The sequence below is a fragment of the Carcharhinus amblyrhynchos genome, chromosome 24 (assembly GCF_965287045.1).
Source record: "Carcharhinus amblyrhynchos chromosome 24, sCarAmb.v2.hapA, whole genome shotgun sequence".
Classification (NCBI taxonomy): Eukaryota; Metazoa; Chordata; class Chondrichthyes; order Carcharhiniformes; family Carcharhinidae; genus Carcharhinus; species Carcharhinus amblyrhynchos.
Genome location: NC_137347.1, coordinates 25617234 through 25639873, shown reverse-complemented (window position 1 = coordinate 25639873; position 22640 = coordinate 25617234). Strand labels below are relative to the sequence as shown.

The following is a 22640-nucleotide window of genomic DNA, read 5'->3' as shown; positions in this document are numbered from 1 at the left end:
ATTGCCCTCCAGAATTTTACTCTTGAAGCCAACAGCAAGAGTGATTTTGTTAAATGAGCTTCACTTTTCGGGGAAAAAAAAGCTGAAAATTAGAACAGTTAAGTTTCTTCTCATTCAGAATGTGTCGTCTCTGATCCAAAAAGCCCAAAGTTGAACCTGTGTTTTTCTCAGCCATCCTTCCTTTGGCTGTACCGATGCTGCCCTCTATTGGGTATCACCACACGTCCCAAACAATCATTTCAAACACAATGATGTCCATTCCCAATTGCAGCTTATCCATTTCAGAGTTTCTGTCTTGCTTTAAAGTGTTTGTGCAAGTGCAATGCACAAGAAACAATAGTTTTCGCTGTATACCAATGCATATGACAATAATAAATCAAATCAAGTTTTAAAAAAACTTAATGAAAAAGCTAATAAATTTGTACAATTCGTGCTCACACTCTCAATTTGTTTTAAACTGTTCTAATCTTCCACGATTCTCTGGCCCAGCGCACTCTTGCACAGATCGTGGGGAGGGGCCATAGTATGTTCAGCGCTGGGATGAACTCCCTTTGGGATTTCGCCCCCCCCCCCCCCGCCCTGTCATAATCCGGCTCATGCCAAACAAGGGTGTGAAGCAAATTAGCACATTTTAATCCTCTGCTCTGTCAGTTTTAACATGGATTCTCCCTGCTGCCAGGTTCCCACTGCCTCTGACCCTCAGGGGCAGCGGGAACTTGGCGCCAATCACTCCTGGTTTCCAAAACAGAGGCCATTGAAGCCCCCAGGTGGCCAGGGAAATGGCTGGGTAGTGCCCTGGCACTGTCCACTGGCACCTTGGCACCTGGCATTGCTAGGTTGATGCTGGCAGGTTGCCAGTTGGCCAGTTCCTGCCAAGGCAGGAACCTGAAGGGAGAGGGGAAGGGAAAGGAACCTGGAGGGGTCAGTGGAGGGGGGGGGGGGGGTATCTTGGCGGGAAAGGGCCTTTGGTGACCCCATAGCAGGGTGCCGTTTACTTGTGTGGGGTTGTCTGGAGAATCACTTTCCTTTGCACAGTGACATTGAGCCAATACAGATGAAGCATTGAATTTTGCTTTGCAATTACTGATCTGACCCCGTCGGGTGAGATGAGGAGGGTGCCACACTTTCTCGAGAAGGACATGAGGAAAGGAAGGGGAGAGTTACACCTGGCCGTTGATCAACTTTTTGGTGATTGCAATCATGCCCAGTAGATGAGGACATACAGAGGAAAAAGTTCAGAGAACTTGACCTCATTTAAGTTTATTTATTGGCGTCACAAGAAGCTTACGTTAACACTACAATGAAGTTACTGTAAAAAATCCCCTAGCTTCCACACTCTGGCACCTGTTCGAGTACACTGAAAGAGAATTTAGTGCGATCAGTGCAGCTAACCAATATGTCTTTGGACTGTAGGAGGAAACTGGAGCACCTGGAGGTTTAGAACGGAGTTGAGGAGGAACTTCTTCACTCAAAGGGTGGTGAATCTCTGGAATTCTCTGCCCGTTGAAGTGGTGGAGGCTGCCTCGCTAAATATTTTTAAGAAGCGGGTTGATGGGTTCTTGATAAGAGAGGGGATTAAGGGTTATGGGGAGAGGGCGGGAAAGTGGAACTGAGCCACGACAGATCAGCCATGATCTTATTGAATGGCGGGGCAGGCTCGAAGGGCTAGATGGCCTACTCCTGCTCCTATTTCTTATGTTCTTATGTTCTTATGAAACCCACGCAGCCTTGGGGAGAATGTGCAGACTCCACACAGACAGTGACCTAAGCCTGGACTCGAATCCGGGTCCCTGGTACTGTGAGGCACTAATGCTTGCCACCGTGCCACCCCCTCCTGAGGATCAAATGAAACTCATTTGAAACTCAGCTGCCTGCAGTCTGATATAAACCATGCTCTCCCAGTTCATCAACACATTGAATTTAAACATTTCATTTTGTGTTCAAATCCCACCATGGCCTTTTCCAACCCAACAACATTCCAAGAATTCTGCGTTCCTTCAATTCTGTATTTTTGTGCCTCTTTGACTCCCTTCCCCTTCTCTTGCCTTTTCCCTGTAATCCTGCACATTGTTTCTTGTCAATTAATCATCTAATGCCCTCTCGAACCATTCAATTGAATTTGTCGCCACTGCACTTTCAGAAAGTGCATTCCAGACCCAAAGCACTGGATGAAAAAGGTTTTTTTTCACATCACATTTGCTGCTTTTTCTGGGCTTCTGGATTGCTAGTCATAGAATCATAGAATAGAATCAGAGAACCCTACAGTACAGTAGGAGGCCGTTCGGCCCATCAAGTCTGCTCTGACCACAATCCCACCCAGCCCCTATCCCCATAACTCCATGTATTTACCCTACTAGCTAGTTCATCTGACACTAAGGGGCAATTTAGCATAGCCAATCAACTTAACATGCACATCTTTGGACTGTGGGAGGAAACCGGAGCACCCAGAGGAAACCCATGTAGACGTGGGGAGAATGTGGAAACGCCACACAGACAGTGACCCGAGGCGGGAATCGAATCCAGGTCCCTGGCACTGAGAGGCAGCAGTGCTAACCACTGTGCCAACTTGCCACCCACAGTCTAGCAAAAATACCACTGTGCCATCACTGCCCCAACATTAGAAATGTTGATCTTTTTACCTCATCTTTTCATGGGATGGGGGTGTCGCTAGCAAAGCCAACACTTGTTGCCTACCCCTTGAATAGGTGGCTTTCTAGGCCATTTCAGAAGATAGTTAGCCACATTGCTGTGGGTCTGCCGTCACATGTAGGCCAGCTAGTAAGGACAAAAGATATTCTTGTCTCACGGATATTCGTGAACTGGATGGATTTTTACAGCAATTGGTGATAGTTTCCTGGTCACCAAAACTAAGACTGGTTTTCAACTCCAGATTTATTACCTGAATTCAAATTCCACCAGCTGCCGTGGTGGGATTTGAACCCTTGTTCCCATGGCATCAGCCTGAGTCCCTTTATCACTATTCCAGCCTCCATCCCCATCTTCTGCCTTGCATGTTTATCTATCTTTGCCTTAAATATTTCTACTCTAGACGCCTCAACTTCCCCATGTAACGAATTCCATAAAGAAATTTTTCCCGAATTGCTTTATTAGATTTATTGGTGACTGTCTTATAATTATTGTCTACTTCCTTACTCAATGTTTTCCAACATGGAAGAATGTTCACCAGTTTCTTCCCCATTCTTTTGCAGAGGCTGATCAAAGCAGCCTGGTGGCACGGTGGTTAGTACTTTTGCCTCACAGCTCCAGGGATCCGGGTTCAATTCTGCCCTCGGGTCACTGTCTGTGTGGAGTCTGCACATTCTCTCCATGTCTTGCGTGGGTTTCCTCTGGGTGCTCCGGTTTCCTCCCACTGTCCAAAGATGTGCAGGTTAGGTTGATTTGGCCATTCTAAATTGACCCTTAGTGTCAGGGGGACCAGTGGGGTAAATACATGGGGTTAGAGCCTGGGTGGGATTGTTGTTGGTGCAGGCTTGAAGGGCTGAATGGCCTCCTTCTGTACTGTAGGCGTTATATGATTCTTAGAAATATTTAATGATTTGCTCCTTGAATTTCCCTCCAATATTACCCCCACAGCCCCCTCATTTGCTCTTGGTGCATCACCTTTGTGAGGGTCTCAATAACTTCTGTTGCCCTTACCCATCATCTGATCCTCAGGAGGGATATATAAGGAGAGTGAGTTATTTGGTTAAGAAGGGATGGGAACGCAGAGAAAGAACGAAAGTGAGAGATTAGAAAGGTAGCTATCAAGCCCCAATTTTGTCCTAATCTAAAATCCGTACAAGTACACGTCAACTAGGGGTCACACCAGGTTGTGATTTATAAGCAAAACACAAACTGAAAACCACAATAAGCCTCTTGTCGGAGAAAGTTTGGACAGACAGGAATTTCAACTTTGTGGCATTTACAAAAGAACACAGCGCTTAGAGTAAAGAATTTAGCCTGGGAGAATTTCTTTTTGGCAAAGTGACAGAAGTGTATTTTAGGAGCCTGTTGAAGTGACCTAGAATGGATGTTTTAAAGGGGATGTTGGCGACAGATAAAGCGATGCTTTGCACCCACAATTTATGCATCATCCTTCCCATGGCTAACTTTCCCAGGAGACAGTTTTTCAAGCTCCTGTCAAAAGGCATTTCTTTTTGCTGCCGACCGAATAAACCAAATTAAACAAGCTCGGGGACAAGAAGGGCAGCCCCCAAAAAGGAGATAACCACCCAAACCAAAAAACAAAGCAGAAAGGAAACGTAAAACATTAAATCAATAGATCAATAAAAGATCAATAATACACTGCAGTCCCTGTGTCACCCAACAACAGTGAGAAGTCTCACAACACCAGGTCAAAATCAAACAGATTTATTTGGCAGCACCAGCTTTCGGAGTCTCGCTCCTTCATCAGGTGATGAAGAAGCTTGTGTTGCCAAAGCTTGTGCTGCCAAATAAACCTGTCAGACTTTAACCTGGTGTTGTAAGGCTTCTTACTGTGCTTACCCAGTTCAACACCAGCGTCTCCACATCATGGACCCCCAACAAGACCTTACGTGCTTCAGACACTGCATGCTGCTTCCACAGGGACACCCAGCCACGAATGTAGCCATGGTAAAGGGGCAGACAGTCGGGTCAGTCAACCCCCTCAGTCACCTAGGCTCCTAAATAATTAAATGAGAGACCCTTATGTCAAGTGAACAAAATGTGAAAATTGTAACTAGCGTCATTGCTATCATCACCACTGCAGAACAAACAGTGTTGTTAGTATAACCAGGCAGAGAAAGCAGGTTTAACTTAGATCAACTTAAACACTTAATTCATTGAATCCTGATTTACATGTTAAAAAGGGGTTATCACCTCAATCTGGCAGGGGAGAGTCAATGATTGGGCGGGGGATGAGGCTAGCCCATTGCGCTGGGGCTGTGCTGACACCTGCGATGGTGGTTTGCTCAGGCTAGGATAGAGTAAAGGATCGGGGCAGCCGATGACGTTAAACCGAGGCTTTAGTTGATGCAACTTTTCAAAGCCACCTTGGCCTTTTGGCTAAGGTGAAAAGTCAAATCAAGCACGGAAGGGGGTGCAATGTCTCATCTTGTCAGCTTGGACCTTGTTTGTCCCATGCAAAAAGTCACCGTTTGGGGCAATCGACTGGCATTATTAATTCATAGAATCCCTACCATGCAGAGGGAGGCCATTCAGCCCATCAAGTCTGCACCGACAACAATCCTACCCTATCCCTGTGGGACCATGAATTGGATTAAATTTGAATTGGTTTTTTTGATGGAATTTATAATTAATAAAAAACAGGCCGACGTCTCCCTCTAGCAGGTCCCTTTTAAATGGGTCCAGCTGTATCTCTGGCGTTGACAGGACCATAAGGCTATTTCAAGGTTGTTCAAGCCTCATTAAAGCCAGGTGAAAGGTCCATGAAACTGCCAGATAGCGTAAGGAACAGCTTTGCTTTTGTAAGCTGATGATCGCTGGAAACTGAATGAAGACCACATTTCCATTGTGGATCTTTATAGCCAACAGGTTATCATTCTGGACTGGATTTAAACCCATTTGGAAATAGGGCAGTACAGTGGCACAGTGGTCAGCACTGTTGCCTCATAGCGCCAAGGACCTGGGTTCAATTCCGGCCTTGGGTGACTGTCAGTGTGGAGTCTGCACGTTCTCCCGTGTCTGCATGGGTTTCCTCTGGGTGTTCCAGTTTCCTCCTACACTCCAAAAATGTGTGGATTAGGTTGATTGACCATGCTGAATTGACCCTTAGTGTCAGGCAAACTAGCAGAGTAAATGCTTGGGGTTACGGGGATAGGGTGGGATTGTTGTTGGCGCAGACTCAATGGTCTGAATGGCCTTCTTCTAAATGGTAGGGATTCTGCAATAACTAATAATGCCAGTCAATTGTCCCAAACATTGATTTTTTTGCATTGGGCACAATCATTGTGAAGGAATCCAAATTGTAATGCTTGCAACAACTGTGCAACTGTAATTAAATATGCCCTTGTACATGTTATAAAACACACTTTTTATTAACCTATAAACACAGCATGTGTCAAGGCGTTATCAGTAGTTTACAACAAATAATTGCTCTGCACTCACCAGTTGTGCTTCTGCTGTCTGTTGGATTATATTATTGAAACTGTCCCACCACATGTGCCTCTTCTGTAGAAATTCAGCTTCACTTTAGTTGTCAGTAGCATTGTTTCAATTTGTCAGGCGCTATGAAATAGTTATATTGCTGGGCTCAGTCTCAGGGAGCTGACATCCAAACCCGAATACTTTACACACTTACTGCCTGAAGATCAGATTTTCAAACTGATTTAATGAGCCACTCACAGTTTCACAGTACAGCATGTGAGTATTCAGACATGCATGGTTTAACCTTCTAACCTTCTTCCTGTCCCAGGCAGGCACATAAATACCTCAACATGACAGCTACAGCGTTCAGACATTTATCCGACAAATTATTGCGGAAGCTCAACTCAAATACTTCTGTGTTGATCACTGAGGCACTTGCCCCATGACATTGACAGGGCTGCGGTGCGAATGTGAGTTGTGAGGGACGATTTTTAAAATTAAAGCTATAAAGTGAATCATGCCAGCTGTGTTGGAAGTGCCCTGTGAAGGGCCCCCCAGTGGTTAGCACTGCTGCCTCACAGTGCCAGGGACCTGGGTTCAATTCTAGCCTCGGGTCACTGTCTGAGTCGAGTTTGGACATTTTCCCCACGTCTGCATGGATTTCCTGTTTCTTCCTGTTTTCTGTGGGAAGAAAGATGTGTGGGTTAGATGCATTGGCCATGCTAAATTGACCTGTGGTATCGGCGGGGGGATTTGCAAGATAAATGTATGGGGTTATGGGAATATGGCCTGGGTAAGATTGTGGTCAGTGCAGACTTGATGGGCTGAATGGCCTCCTCCTGCACTGTAGGGATTCTGTGGTTCTATAGATGTTCTAAGTTATGAGGTTCAAGCAGAGAATGGGATGGCTTCCATGCATCAAACTTCCCTCCTGCTTCCTCCAGCTATTAACTCTTATTCTAAAGCACTCCCTCAGGATTGAGGATGTGTTGCTTCTGCCCTGTTGGGTTCTACGGCGGTCAATAAGTCAGGATCTGCAGGCGCTGCCACATGCAGGGTAGGTGGTGCTTGGAGGGCTGGGTAGGTGAGTTATTCAGAGAGTGGTGTACTCGCTCCATCACTTCAGCTGTGCCTCTATGTCCTCCCAATGAAGAATCTCGATGTGTCTGGTGCCTTCCTGAATAAGCCTTCTCTGTTTTAGGCTCAGTCACAAGCCAGGGATTCTCAGGGGTCAGTGGGACTGGTTGATCTCTTTAGCAACATTTGAGGACTACAATTGATGAGACTAGCAATTTTACACTTATAATGCTTGAAGGCATTAGAATTCCCCCATACTCCCAGGTAACTGGTAGACACGGCAACTATTGTGGGTTATCCTAGCCTGAGTTAAAGTGCCTGTTCTTCATTATTCACCTGAATGCCACAGCCCAGTGAAGCAACATTGATTACAATTGTGTTCCTGAAACAATGATCCAGGAACTATGTAGGAGGCACCTCATGTACCATCTCTTATCTAATCACGGTTAATGGACAAAGATTGAAGATAACAGGCTTCCAAAGTGTTGCTTATGATGAGTGGGAAGATCCTTTTTTTGCAACAAAGTCAGACCAATATTGAAGTGTAATGGTTGTTTGTACAGGCAGAAGTTTACACTCTTGCTGAGTTCCTTATGTTCTGAGGTGTGGGGAGTGTAAACTTTAATGGCTGTTCCCTGGGAACCGGCCTACCCAAACCCAGACGCAATTTCACTCTTGGGCTGGCAGCCTGATAAGGCCCTTAAGTGACCATTTCCTGCCCAGCCTTCTTTTTAATAGGCTGGTGGGAGCGGGTAGGGTGGGAAAGTGATATTTGCATTTCTCTCCATCTTGATGGGGAGGAGAAACCGCTCAGTCTGAAGGTCCCCTCAGTGTTGGGGCACCCTCCCCCGGGAAGATGGATGATGGCCTACCACCCCCCAACAACTCCCCAATGCCGTAATTGCCTCTCTTCCAACCCACCCAGGTGTTCCCTACTCTCCGCCTGCCAGGACCCCCAGGATTTATCTTTACGATGGTCCTGGAACTTAGTCTCAGGCAGAGCACTGCAGTACTGCTTCTGGCCACTGCAGCGCTGTGCCTGGACCACTCTCACAGATGGGGCTTCTTTCCATGGGTGGAGGGGAGTCCCACCCACTGCAAATCAACACTCAATTGAGCGTTAAATGGCAGTGGGAGTTAGAGAGTCGCCAGCTGTGTGTTAGGTGCCCACTCCCAGAATGACGAGCACCATTGTTCGCCACCCTCAAAGTCCTACTTTATGACCCTGATTTTACCCGCATGCCCGCCCCAATTTCGGGCCGGGCAAGGCTCGCAGAACGGCATTCTCTGTTGGTCTCAGGTGCAGTGCTCGACAGATTGGAGGGACTGATTGTGGACAAGTCCCCAGGACCGGATGGAATGCATCCAAGGGTTCTGAAAGAAATGGCGGCGGTGACAGTGGATGCCTTGGTGATTATTTTCCAAACGTCACTGGATTCCGGGGAAGTGCCGGAAAATTGGAAAATGGCTAATGTTACGCCATTGTTTAAGAAGGGTGGCAGGCAAAAGGCAGGGAATAATAGGCCAGTTAGTTTAACGTCTGTTGTAGGTAAAATGTTAGAATCCGTGATCAAGGAGAAAATAGCGAGGCATCTTGAGAATTGTTTGATAGAGCAGACGCAGCACGGTTTCGTTAAGGGGAAGTCTTGTCTGACAAATTTATTGGAGTTCTATGAGGATGTGTCTAGGGCAGTGGATAGAGGAGAGCCGGTGGATGTGGTGTTTCTTGATTTTCAGAAGGCGTTTGATAAGGTGCCGCACAAGAGGTTATTACAGAAGGTCAGGGGGCATGGAGTTGGGGGTAGGGTGTTAGCGTGGATAGGGGATTGGCTGTCAAATAGGAGGCAGAGAGTGGGGATCAGTGGGTGCTATTCGGATTGGCGGTTGGTGACTAGTGGAGTGCCCCAGGGGTCGGTGCTGGGGCCTCAGCTATTTACCATTTATATAGATGATCTGGAGGAGGGAACCGAGTGTATGGTGTCAAAATTTGCTGATGACACCAAGATTGGTGGAACGGCAAATTGTGCGGAGGGTGTGGAGAGTCTGCAGAAGGATCTAGATAGGCTGGGCGAATGGGCCAGGAACTGGCAAATGTAATTTAATGTTGGCAAGCGTGAAGTTGTCCACTTTGGTAGGAATAATGGTAGGAAGGACTATTACTTACGTGGTGAAAAACTGCAGCATGCAACGGTGCAGAGGGACCTCGGGGTCCTTGTGCATGAGTCGCAAAAACCCAGCCTGCAGGTGCAGCAGGTGGTCAGGAAGGCGAATGGGATGCTGGCCTTCATAGCGAGGGGGATTGAATATAAAAGTAGGGAGGTCTTGCTGCGGCTGTATAGGGCATTGGTGAGGCCGCAGCTGGAGTACTGTGTGCAGTTTTGGGCGCCGCACTTACGCAAGGATATTTTGGCCTTGGAGGGAGTGCAGAGGAGGTTTACTAGGCTGATACCGGAGTTGAGGGGGTTGAGCTGAGGAGAGGCTGAATAAACTAGGCTTGTACTCGTTAGAGTTTAGAAGAATGAGGGGAGATCTCATTGAGACATATAAGATGATGAATGGGATGGATAGGATAGAGGTGGAGAGGCTCTTCCCGCTCAGAAAGGATAGTAGGACTAGAGGGCACAGCCTCAAGATAAAGGGGGGTGCGGTTTAGAACAGAGTTGAGGAGGAACTTCTTCACTCAAAGGGTGATGAATCTCTGGAATTCTCTGCCCGTTGAAGTGCTGGAGGCTGCCTCGCTAAATATATTTAAGACGTGGGTTGATAGGTTTTTGATAGGCAAGGGGATTAAGGGTTATGGGGAGAGGGCGGGAATGTGGAACTGAGACACGACAGATCAGCCATGATCTTATTGAATGGCGGGGCAGGCTCGAAGGGCTAGATGGCCTACTCCTGCTCCTATTTGTTATGTTCTTATGTTCAATCTTACGAGCCTCGGGCAGGCGTGCTGGTAAAATTCCAGCCTACGTGTCTATTGCAGAGGCATATTGTCTCAGATCTTGCAGTCCCGATAGCAATGGATGCTGAAAGGTTTGTTGCTACTGGGGGCACTGCAACATTCCCTCCCACTTCCATTTATATCCAGAAGTTGTGGTGCAACTGAAGGGGGCAGGAGAGATGTGGGGAGCTGAGGAGTCTTGAGGTGCTGGGAGCTGAGGGGGTGCTGAAGGGGAACTAGGGAAGCTGGAGGAGCCTGGAGTGCTGGCGGTAGAGTGATGGAGGAGTGCCAGGAGGGAGCTATAATTAAAACCACATAAATAAAAAAATTGCAACGAATCAAGAAACACTTAAAAGTGCACAGACGTGAACACAGGCCTCATGGGTGTTTCCTCCTCTCCCGTCCAAAGATATGCAGGTTAGGGAGATCAGTGGGGTAAATATGTGAGGTTACAGGGATAGGGCCTGGGTAAGACACTCCTTTGGAGAGTTGGTGTCAAATCAATGGGCTGAATAGCCTCCTTCTGCACTGTAGGGATTCTGTGATTTACCATTGGACTCACATTGCAGCCTGCAATGATCCTCTTCACACACTCAGAGACAAAGTCCTCTACTTCAAAACTGACCGCAAGATACAGAGGAATAACACAGCACCTGGGAGTTCCACAGATTTGACATTTCACCCTCAGTTTTGCTGCAATCCCTGTACAAGTGCTTCAAAAATATTCTGTAGATTACCAATCTAATACCTACCAAGTTGCAACAATCCCAAAGCATTGTAGAAATAACACAGAATATTATTGCTGGACGGTACGATGTGCCGAATGCCTTATGGAACAGGAATGCAGGAACGATCAAGTAATTATGTGAAACAAAATGGCAATCGGAGTGCACTGCTCAAACACCAGAGCAGACAGTTCACTTTGCAGCCGTATGGCATATCATAAAAGGTTTCTTTTAGATTTTTTACATGAAACTTAGCATTAAAATGGAACAGACTTCTACTTTATAGACAAACCATCTGTCCTGTATCTCAGCATCCACTTAAGCCTTACATCAGAGAATATGGGTATGCATTCTGTTGCCAGTACTTGAGTTCCACATTCAGGTAATCAGCTTTTAATGATGCTTAAAATGGTAACTCAGCATATTGCACTCAACTAGTGCAATCAGTCAGTTTGGTGTACTGAGGGCTCTTATAATTACAAACAGTATCGAATAATTGTAGTGTATGATGATCAGCAAAATAATCTGAGGTACGGTATGCTGCAAATCTGGAATATAAACAGACTGTGTCAATATTAGTAAGGTTATAATCTCATTTTTTTTGTGCATAACACAATAATAACATAAGAACTAGGAGCAGGAATAGGCCATTTGGACCCTTGGGCCTGCTCCACCATTCAATAAGACCATGGTTGATCTTTTCGTGGACTCAGCTCCACTTACCCACCAGCTCACCATAATCTTTGATTTCTTTACTGTTCAAATATTTATCTATCCTTGCCTTAAAAACATTCAATGAGGTAGCCTCAACTGCTTCACTGGGCAGGAAATTCCACAGATTAAAAACTGTTTGGGTGAAGAAGTTTCTCCTCAATTCACTCCTAAATCTGCTTCCCCTTATTTTGAGGCTGTGCCCCCTAGCTCTAGTTTCACCCGCCAGTGGAAACAACTTCCCTGCTTCTATCTTATCCATCCCCTTCATAATCTTATATGTTTCTATAAGATCTCCTCTCATTCTGCTTTCCTTTATTGAAAGATAAAAGTGGTTCGTCTGGCGATGTCTTTTGAGCGAGGTACTATTCAGAAAGTAACTCTAGTTGACCAGCAAGGGAATGCTGCATTGTCAACGCTGTCATCCACTGGATGAGATGTTAAACTACATTCTTGACCAACTGCTAGGGTGGAATTTTCCCATCCCGCCGGCTACAGGAATCGTAGCAGGCAGGAGATGGATCATGCAAAGGTTCGTTGACCTCTGACGGGATTTTTCGGTCTTGGAGTAAGCAAAATCCTGCCCCCCCTCTGAGTCAATGATATAATTTGAAGAGAACCAGGCAATTGTCCCAATATTCTTGCGAAATTCTCACCTCAACCAACATAAAGAATGGGTTAATGGGCTAGTCATTCGACTGCTGTTTGTGGGATCTCATTGTGCAGAAATTGTTTCTCAAGAACAGTCAGCGCAGTCCACTGTAATTAAGTTTTGTGGGAAGCCCTTTGAGAACTTTCTGATAAGATGTTACATAACTTAAATTCTTTAAAATGTGATTAAACTAATTGGATTCCACGGTGCAATTATTGTCAGGAGCAGTGATATCGATGAGATGTTTAGAATTCCATATTTAATTGCATCTATGTTTTAAAGAATATTTAGTAGAACAAATGGGGCAGACACTAAAATTCAAATCTGATTAAAGAGTAATATTACAGTCAAGCCTGGCAGACTGGACTCTGGTCCAGCTCCTAAGATTCGGTACACTCTGCGTGTTCTGGTTTCCTCACACAGTCCAAAGATGTGCAGATTATGTTGATTGGCCATGCTAAATTGCCCCTAGTGTGAGGGGGATTAGTGGGGTAAATCTGAGGGGTTACCGGAATCGGGCCTGGGTGGAATTGTGGTCGGTACAGACTTGATGGGCCAAATGGTCTCCTTTTGCACTGTAGGGATTCTATGATTAAATGGGAATGGGAAAGTTTTAGGTATGAGGAGAGGTTGGATAAACTCAGATTATTTTCACTGGAATGACAGAGGCTGGGGAGAGTGGGGGAGGAGGGGGTGGGGGCGACCTGATAGAAGTCTACAAAAATCACGAGAGGCATGTATAATCAGAGGCTTTTTCCCCAGGGTGGAAGGGGCGACTACAAGAGAGACCAGGTTTAAGGTGAGAGGTGGTAAGTTTAGGGGAGACGTGCAGGGAAAGTTATTCACACAGGAGGTTGGTGGCTGCCTGGAATGTACTGCCAATGGAGGTGGTGGAAGCAGGCACGTTAGCAACATTCAAGGTTGAACAGGAGGCCAACAGCGGGATAGAAACGACATATTGGCACAGGCATGGCAGGCTAAAGGGCCTGTTCCTGTGCTGTATGGTTATTTGTGTCATGCTTGCATCTGAGAAAGCATCCAAAAAGGACGGTTCAACAGGTATTCAAGTATTTGAATGGTGCTACCAGGTCTGCTCCATCAATGTACTGTGGAAGAGGATAGGATGCATTAACACCTGGAGTGAGGTCTATCCATCTCTTTTTGCAGATATGAAACAGAATATCTCTGACCTGCTGAGAAACTCTGACAAATGAGGTTTCCAATTGGTGTCAAAAGGTTTTTCAGGACAACAGAAATAAGTTTACAATAATGCCCATAAAGTGTTATGTGAAGCAAATGCCAGCATGAATAGATATAAAAGAGCAAAAACACTAAAAATATACAGGGCAATTCTGAGCGCAGTGGACCAGAAGACTCACGCAGAGGCTGTGTAGCGGATTTCCCGTTGAATGCTGCGGCCTACGCGCATCTCTGTCTGCCAGACTTCCGACAACATTAGCTCTGCACCAGAATTTGGAGCAGAGCTGAATAAATGACGGTAATGTTGATTCCCACCTCATTAGCGGGCTCGGAACTGAAGTCTCTGGGCCCGCTAGTATCCCCTCCCCGGTTTGCAACAGTTCCCACTAGTGTGGAATTCATGGCCTGACCCCACTGAAGTGAAGGGGGACCATGGCGACCTCCAGGAGGTCGGGGTAAAAGGGGGGTGCTCCCCCTAGGTATTGCCAGCATGGTCCCCAGCACTGCTCAAGGGGCAAATGGAAATTCCCACTGGACATTGGGCAGTGCCAAGGGGATGTGGCCAGAGGGGGACAGGGCCTAATGGGGGCTGGGCCTCTGGAGGGAGGTTGATGTGGGTGGGGGAGGGGATCCCGCTGCCACTCTCCACTCAAGCTTGGTGACAGAGGGAGACCAGCGATCGGGGTTGGGGGTGGGATTGGGTCAGCCTGCTGGGAGATCGAGACTGCTGGGAAGGAAGTTCGAGGTGGGCCAGGGGAGTGGGAGTGGGGAGGCTGGCTCAGACCGGTCTGGAAGGCCAGCGATCGATGGGTGGGGGGATTGGAGAGGCAGTGTTGGGGGGTCACAGGGCTAGTCAGTGGGACTATTGCACATGTGCCGATCTCCATTCTGACAGATCAGCACATGCACAGTGGCCCACTCAGCCTTATACTGCTAGCTTCTCCAATGGGAATAGCCAGACCCAGAGTTTTTTAATGAGATTCACACCAGGGGACTCTGCGATGCCTAGACCGTGGGAGATTCATTTTGAAGATCCCTCTGAAAAAAAAACAGTAGGATTTACTCCAGTTTTTACACAAATTCAGCGCTTGGAATTTTTTGGGGAGAATTCCATCCACCGCTGTGTCCTTTCTATAACTATCCATTTACTTATAGTTGTCTAACAAAACTATTTCAAATGCATATGATTTATCTCTGCTACCCTATACAATAGAACACAGGAAATAAAGGACACCCCAAAATTCATACATAAATGCAGCTTCCTACAAGTTTGTCTTCATCCTCCGTTGTGTTATGGTAAGGCAAAATGGCTGGACTCCCAGCAGAAGGAGACTCTAATTCATTTTCTGTCTCTGGTTGCCTGATTTAGACCATTGGAACATGGCAGAATATGTCCAAGGTTCATATGTTTGCAGATTTTATTTTTTTGTCTCAAAGAACAAATGGTAATTTGTTGATATATTACAGTCTGGGAAATATTTTCCAATGGGAGTGTCCCAAAAGATCTGACCTGTGTCCAAACTATTCCAAAGGAACATGTGTTAAAAATTAAATGATTCCGATCCTCAAAACGCCACCTCTCCAATAAATTACATAATTAAAGTTCCATTGTAGTGCAAATTAATTCAGGATATGAAATAAATGCAGGACACTTAAGAATCCAGGATTTGAGTGTCCGCCTTTCCCTTTGCTATGCTTTGCTGTTGTTGTCAATGTACACCTGAATCCCGATTTTGCCCAGGTCATCTTTGTATCTGATTGTTCCATTCCTGGTATTTTACTTTAAACGTTTAGAAGCCTTTAGTGAAGGCATTCCACTCTAAATATTCTTTGCGAGGTCAGTGGTGTTTATTGAAGATCATTTGGCTGATGGTTAACCTCAAGATTTGAAAGTTTGTTTGGACCGTGGCGATGATGATGTTTTAATGGCTTTTTAACTTGACGTGATCACAGATAATCAGAATGTGGTTCTATAATGGACACAGTATTTCAACAAAAGAATACTAAAATAAACAAGCTTTTAGAAATAGGACTGAAGTATAAATATTTTTCCCTTTTACGGGAACAGACAATTTCTAAAATAATCTGTTCCAAACCTCCGCCATGTTAACCACTGCAAAGTATTCTTGGGCCAAAGCAGATACTCCTCAGCTTCTTCTGTGTTTCCCATTCTTCTTTTATTTAAGCTTGTGTTTTAATGGCCTTCTAACCAGTCCCTTAGGATTTAAGGACTTAACAGCCCCGACATCTGTGGTAAAGTTCTGGGTGCAATTTGGGAACCAATGGGACCGATCATTTTAAAAAATTATTTATTCCATCATATAAAACAAGATGCACATAAGAGGGACAAACAAGATGAAGCATCAGGTTTGATCAGATGCTTCATCTTAGCCAAAAGGCCCAAGATGACTTTGAAAAATTGCACCTTGTGCCGCCTCTGTTTAACATCATCAGCTACCCTGATCATGAACTGTAGCCTCGTCTGGGAGATCAACCTGCCTACCTGATCATTGACTCTCCTCCGCCAGGGATCAATCATGTTTTGCAAGACTAGCAGGCAAAGAACTTAAGAACATAAGAAATAGGAGCAGGAGTAGGCCATCTAGCCCTTCGAGCCTGCCCCGCCATTCAATAAGATCATGGCTGATCTGTCGTGGCTCAGTTCCACATTCCCACCCTCTCCCCGTAACCCTTAATCCCCTCGCTTATCAAAAACCTATCAACCCGCGTCTTAAAAATATTTAACGAGGTAGCCTCCACCACTTCAACGGGCAGAGAATTCCAGAGATTCACCACCCTTTGAGTGAAGAAGTTCCTCCTCAACTCCGTTCTAAACTGTCCCCCCTTTATCTTGAGGCTGTGCCCCCTAGTCCTACTGTCCTTTCTGAGCGGGAAGAGTCTCTCCACCTCTATCCTATCCATCCCATTCATCATCTTATACGTCTCAATGAGATCTCCCCTCATTCTTCTAAACTCTAACGAGTACAAGCCTAGTTTATTCAGCCTCTCCTCATAGCTCAACCCCCTCAACTCCGGTATCAGCCTAGTAAACGTCCTCTGCACTCCCTGCAAGGCCAAAATATCCTTGCGTAAGTGTGGCGACCAAAACTGCACACAGTACTCCAGCTGCGGCCTCACCAATGCCCTATACAGCCGCAGCAAGACCTCCCTACTTTTATATTCAATCCCCCTCGCTATGAAGGCCAGCATCCCATTCGCCTTCCTGACCACCTGCAGGCTGGGTTTTTGCGACTCATGCACAAGGACCCCGAGGTCCCTCTGCACCGTCGCCTGCTGCAGTTTTTCACCACGTAAGTAATAGTCCTTCCTACCATTATTCCTGCCAAAGTGGACCACCTCGCACTTGCCAACATTGAATTCCATTTGCCAGTTCCTGGCCCATTCGCCCAGCCTATCTAGATCCTTCTGCAGACTCTCCACACCCTCCGCACAATTTGCCGTTCCCCCAATCTTGGTGTCATCAGCAAATTTCGACACCATACACTCGGTTCCCTCCTCCAGATCATCTATATAAATGGTGAATAGCTGAGGCCCCAGCACTGACCCCTGGGGCACTCCACTAGTCACCAACCGCCAATCCGAATAGCACCCATTAACCCCCACTCTCTGCCTCCTATTTGACAGCCAATCCTCTATCCACGCTAACACCCTACCCCCAACTCCATGCCCCCTTACCTTCTGCAATAACCTCTTGTGAGGCACCTTGTCAAACGCCTTCTGAAAATTGTTACATGGTTGTATGAAATAACCAGCGGCACGGTGGCACAGTGGTTCGCACTGCTGCCTCACAATGACAGGGACCCAGGTTCAGTTGTAGCCTCGGGTCACTCTCTGTGTGGAGTTTGTACATTCTCCTCTTTTCTGCATGGGTTTCCTCCGGGTGCTCCGGTTTCCTCCCACAATCCAAAGAGGTGCAGGTTTGGTGGATTGGCTGTGCTAAATTGACGCTTAGTATCGGGGGATTGGCAGGGTAAATATGTCATGTTGTGGGACTAGGGCCTGGGTGGGATCAGGATAGGTGCAGACCCGATGGGCTGAATGATCTCCTCTGTAGTGTAGGGATTCTATGATTCTAACCTTTGTCCCTGCTTTATCTTGGACTTAACCCACATTGAAGTAGTTTGCCCACTTCCCACTCCCAAGTTGGATGAGGTTATTTGGAAGCGCCCTCGAAGAGTGTAGAAGCACAAATAAATCTTCACATCCATGATCTGAAGCAATATTGAAAACACCTGTCATGTCTCATCGTTCGTAAGCCGCAAGTGCCACCAGCTGCAAGGGAATAATTAACAATTTTTTCTTTTGTTACACAAATCATCTGTCACATTTAAATTCCTAATGGTTGAGGAAAACGAGACATTCTTCCTGTTCTCCGTTCATGGCTTGGTTACAGTTGTTGTATTCACAAGCTTCAATCAACAACTGGGTGTGTAACACCAACACTTTGTACTGAGAACTACACTGATTGCAGTGGGATAGAACAGCGTCATTTGCTTTCAGAAAGCTGGTTAGAGAACTTGCAATGTTGGCTTGAATAAAACCTAGTTAAACCCTTTCACAGACATTACCTGCACTCATTTCACCAAAGGTCAGAAGTTGTTCAGAAAAAAGATGTTTGCATCAAATTAAAATAGCGTTGACTGTCTGGGATTTGTTTAGTCTCCGTTTTCTTGCTAACGCAAGGGCAGAAAATCTCTGCATGACTAAACATTTTGGTCTCATTGCGTGTTGGAATGGTTTATGGCCATCTCCGCTTTGGTTTACCAGAGCCACCTGCAATCCCTACAGCTGCAACCTCCAGATTAATGCAACCATGTCACATTCTTGGCAGGACAGAGGTCTCCACACAATAAGGCAGATGTTTTTGATTTCCTGTCCAGTTGAAAGGAAAGTCAAATAAGTTAGCCGGGAACAAGTGAAAGGCAAAATAACAATCATCCATCTATCACTACAAAGCAAAACGAACAAATCGATTAGAAAGAAAAAAGAGGATGATTTCCATTGTGCATCCCCTGCTGTCCAATATAGTTTTTGTGTAGAACTGCTGAAAGACCATTTTCCACAAACTCGCGCTAAGAAGGGCAGTTCATTTTCACCTCCTTTCCGTATGTTTAAGCCTCATCAACTTCCAAAAATAAATGTTGGAATACACAGCAAATCCTGGTACACCTTCCACTGGACCTCTGCAGGGTTTTAAAATTTATTTATTATTGTCACAGGTAGGCTTATATTAACACTGCAATGAACTCACTGTGAAAATTCCCTAGTCACCACACGCCAGCGCCTGTTCGGGTACACTGAGGGAGAATTTGGCATGGCCAATGCAGCTAACTAGCAAATCTTTCGGACTGTGGGAGGAAAAGGAAACCCATGCAGACATGGGGAGAATGTACAGACCCTGCACAGACAGTGACCGAAGCCAGATATCAAACGCGGATCCTTGGTGCTGTGAGGTAGCAGTGCTAACCACTGTGCCACCATGGATGAAAGCTTAGATGTTTATAGTCATCCTGAACAAGACTTTAACTAAACTGACCTATTCACAGTGGAAGAGTGAGGAAACTAACTGTTAATGGAGTCAGTTTTATCTTGAACATTTAACTCAACTAAGTCATTGGCAATCCCCTTCTGGTTATCCTAACCAATCAACGAGTCCGGATGTGAGGAAAACCTGTACTCACCAATTAAACAACCTCTTTTTGAAGAAGTCCAACAGGAGTCAGAAAGACTCCACTGCAGATCTTTCACCAAGGAGACACTATAAGATCACAAGATATAGGTGTAGAATTAGGCCATTCGGCCCAAGGAGTCTGCCTCACTCAGTCATGGCTGATATGTTTCTCAACCTCATTCTCCCTTCACCCTTGCCTTTTCTCCATAATCTTTGATCCCCTTGCCAATCAAGAACCTATAAATCTCTGTCATAAATTGCTTAATGACTTGGTCTCCACAGCCCTCTCTGGCAATGAATTCCTCAGATTCACCACCCTTTGGCTGAAGAAATTCCTCCTCGTCTTGATTCTAAAGGATCATCTTCCTGGAGAGCAACAAGAAGGATGGATGGGCAGCATGGGAAGCCTCCTTCCTGTCCCTAGGTCTTGATGCATCTCTGAAGGCCATGCTATGGGTTAAGAGAACCTGATGAGAAGTATTATTTCCCGCAGACAGGAGGAAGAGGAAGAGGTCAGGCCTGTTCCTCACCATAGTGCCAGCATGCATCCATCCTTCATAGTTACCATCCAAAGATATTGTCATTCCATCCTTTCCACACAATCCTTTTCTTATATTCAGAACTTGCTTGTGATGAAGCCAAGCTTTATAAAAGATGACTTTTTGCATTTACTGGCAGGAAACCTCTAATTGAATTTCAAAAAAGGACTAAAGCCACTTTTCAAGCACAGTGAAAGATGGCTGAACATTTGCATCATTCTGTCTTCTACATCGCAAAGTCATTGAAATAGTTCACACCAGCAGGATCTTACGGTTCTATCCACGGTACACCTCCCGCTGCAGGTTTCCTCATGGCCAGGGAGGGGTGCATTTGCTGGGAAGCCTCGTTGATGATGATAGCAGAACCATAAGATCATGCCGAGACCAGTGGCGTGCCACCTCTCACCACCACGAAATACACTGCAGACATAGAGAAAAAACCCTTCCAACCTGTCTGCAAAGCCTCACCAGGAACAACTTCCTTAAAGGAGTATGAATGAGGATCGTCCCCTACCCATATTAGCAACCCATTTAGACAATCTCTTAGGATTGGAGATAAACCATTACATATGCTCATTTGGACAATAGAATTCTGGCTGTGGGAGGGGTTTTCCCAGACATAATCAAATCATGTAAGCTTGGCAATTGAAATCATTTAATCCCTACAATGCAAAAGGAGGCCATTTGGCCCAATGAGCCTGCACTGACAACAATCCCACTTCGCCCCTATGCCTGTAGACCCATGTATTTACCCTATAATCCGCTTGACAATAAGGGTCAATGTAACATGGCCAATCAACCTAATGTGCACATTTTTGGACTGTGGGAGGAAACCAGAGCAACTGGAGGAGACCCATACAGACATAGGGAGAATATTCGATCTTCACATAGACAGTGATCGAAGGCTGGAATTGAACTTGGATCCCTGACACTGTGAGGCAGCAGTGCTAATTACTGTGGAATCCACTCGCTATGGTCATATGTGGGTCACAAAGCCATTGCAGAGAGACGGTCATGTGACAAACCAGTTAACCCTTTGTGTGCCTAAGCATTTGTTTCTCTGCGAACTAATAAGCAAACAAATGAGATGCTGATGAAGCAGAACCCTGAGTGGGTTCTCTCTCTCCCTCTCCATCCAACTTGGATGTTTTGAACCCTGCCTGCTGATTTTGACTTTTCATGTACTGCAGGCAGAGACCTTTTTAAAGAAATCAATCTAACAGCTGTGTGTGTGCGCGTGCGTGTGTGTGTATGTGTGTGCGCATGTATGTATGTGCGCGCGAACAGGTGTGTTTGTGTGCATGCATGCGTGTGTGTGTGTGCATGCATGTGTGTGTGCGCACATATGAAACTTACAGCCTTAGACCGAGTTAAGTACCATGAATACAATCCTCTTTTTTAAAAATGCAAAGAAACCTGCCTGTCTGGTACAGTCACAGCACCTAAACAGTGAAACACACGTTGCTTTGGCAAGAATATCTTTTTTAACAACAAAACCTGTTGCAGTTAGACAAAGACTGGGTAAAGAGGGAAGCCACCCTACCCCTCCTTACCTGGTCGTAACACTCTGCTTTCTCTCCTTGCAGGGAGAGACAGAGAACAAGGGGTGACCCTCTAATGTTCGTCACCCTGCCCCTTGAAGAGCAGGAAACCATGGAGATCAGCAGGTGGGGTGAGTGCCTGGCCACTGGCGAAAGAGAGATAGGGATCTTCCAAATAGCTGGTGATAGAATTCCACATCACACACGGCCACATAACACTTATAAGTGAATATTTTTTCTTTATTTGTTATGGGATATGGGTTCACTGGCAAGGACATAATTTGTTGTCAACCCCTTGTTGCCCTTAATGAATGGTTTGCTAGGCATTTCAGAGGACAGTTAAGGGTCAGCCACATGCTGGATCTCAAGGATCATTTACAAAGGCAGCAATTCTGGAGCAGCAATAGAAATGTGTGAGGTTCTGTTGCAATTCCAAAGGCACCGTGCATCAGTGCAGAGAGATTGGAGGAATTGGTCTTCACCATGATTGCTCCTCAGCAGGGTTCCAAGAACGCTGCCCCATTCTGTGGTGAAGAGCAGGTTCAGGTGAACACCAAGAAACAACTTCCAAATATTGGAAATCACCTGTCCAGCAGTGAAGGCATGCGCTCCAGTCAAATCCTGTGAATGATAGTCTCTCACTTTGTCAAAGCAAAGGCTCTGTTGAATCGCATTTTAAAGGCTTCCTGGCCTGTCATTCCCACAGAGCCATCAATCCCCTCTGTGCCCTCGCCTTGTTAGCCCCAACAGGCTTCGTGTGCTGCCTGTTACAACCAGAATGCTGTGTTATTCTTTTTCAATGAATTGTTAATTGTTAATATATTCAAATACTGGCCCCTCCACCCATGCGAGATTCTCCTACACATTTCCAAAACCTGTGCTGGTTAAAATTGGGATAGTGGAATCATATTGGATATCCAACTTGCTGGCATTTTTTTTGCTGAAATAAATGCCCCCACCCTCAACATGCCCCCCCGCCTTCCACCAACCCCCACCGCTCACCTGATATTAACATTTGTCCAATATTTCAGCTACTGACTGAAAAAATACTTTTGCTGAGAAAAAAACTTTTTTTAAAACAATTGTGTTTAATTTCCTTCACCAGATTTATTTTCCTTACATTACTGAGGCTTGGCTGACGCACCAGTCTGGGCATAATCTTAACTTTGTTAACCTTTACTTACTGGAAGGATTGCAAAATGTTTGACCTACACAGGATTCTAGAGTAAGAACCTACATTGATGCATGCTATTTATTCAGCTTTTGGGACTTGAAAAAACGCAGTCTGCATGGCTGGCCTAGATCTTTAAAATCCAACAAATGAAGAATGATGTTTAATGTTCCATTTTTACACCTCTCAGAACCATGCAACCTTTTAGCACAGCGGCACAGTGGTTAGCGCTGCTGCCTCACAGCGCCAGGGACCTGGGTTTGATTTCGGGCTTGGGTCACTCTCTGTGCGAAGCCTGCACGTTCTC

General features: G+C 45.7%; 1 protein-coding gene across 4 annotated transcripts in view; it reads left to right on the top strand.

Moving 5' to 3' along the window:
• col8a2 (collagen, type VIII, alpha 2) overlaps positions 1 to 22640 on the top strand; it is a 244047-nt gene that overhangs the window by 180232 nt on the left and 41175 nt on the right. The window contains exon 1 of one of the 4 annotated variants that reach the window (XM_080211204.1): positions 21245 to 21293. The exons of the other annotated variants lie outside the window; for them this stretch is intronic. Coding sequence (XP_080067330.1) covers positions 21275 to 21293 — 19 coding nt within the window. The 5' untranslated portion in view covers positions 21245 to 21274. Of the gene's footprint in view, positions 1 to 21244; positions 21294 to 22640 lie in introns of those variants that run through there. 4 annotated transcript variants of the gene reach the window in all.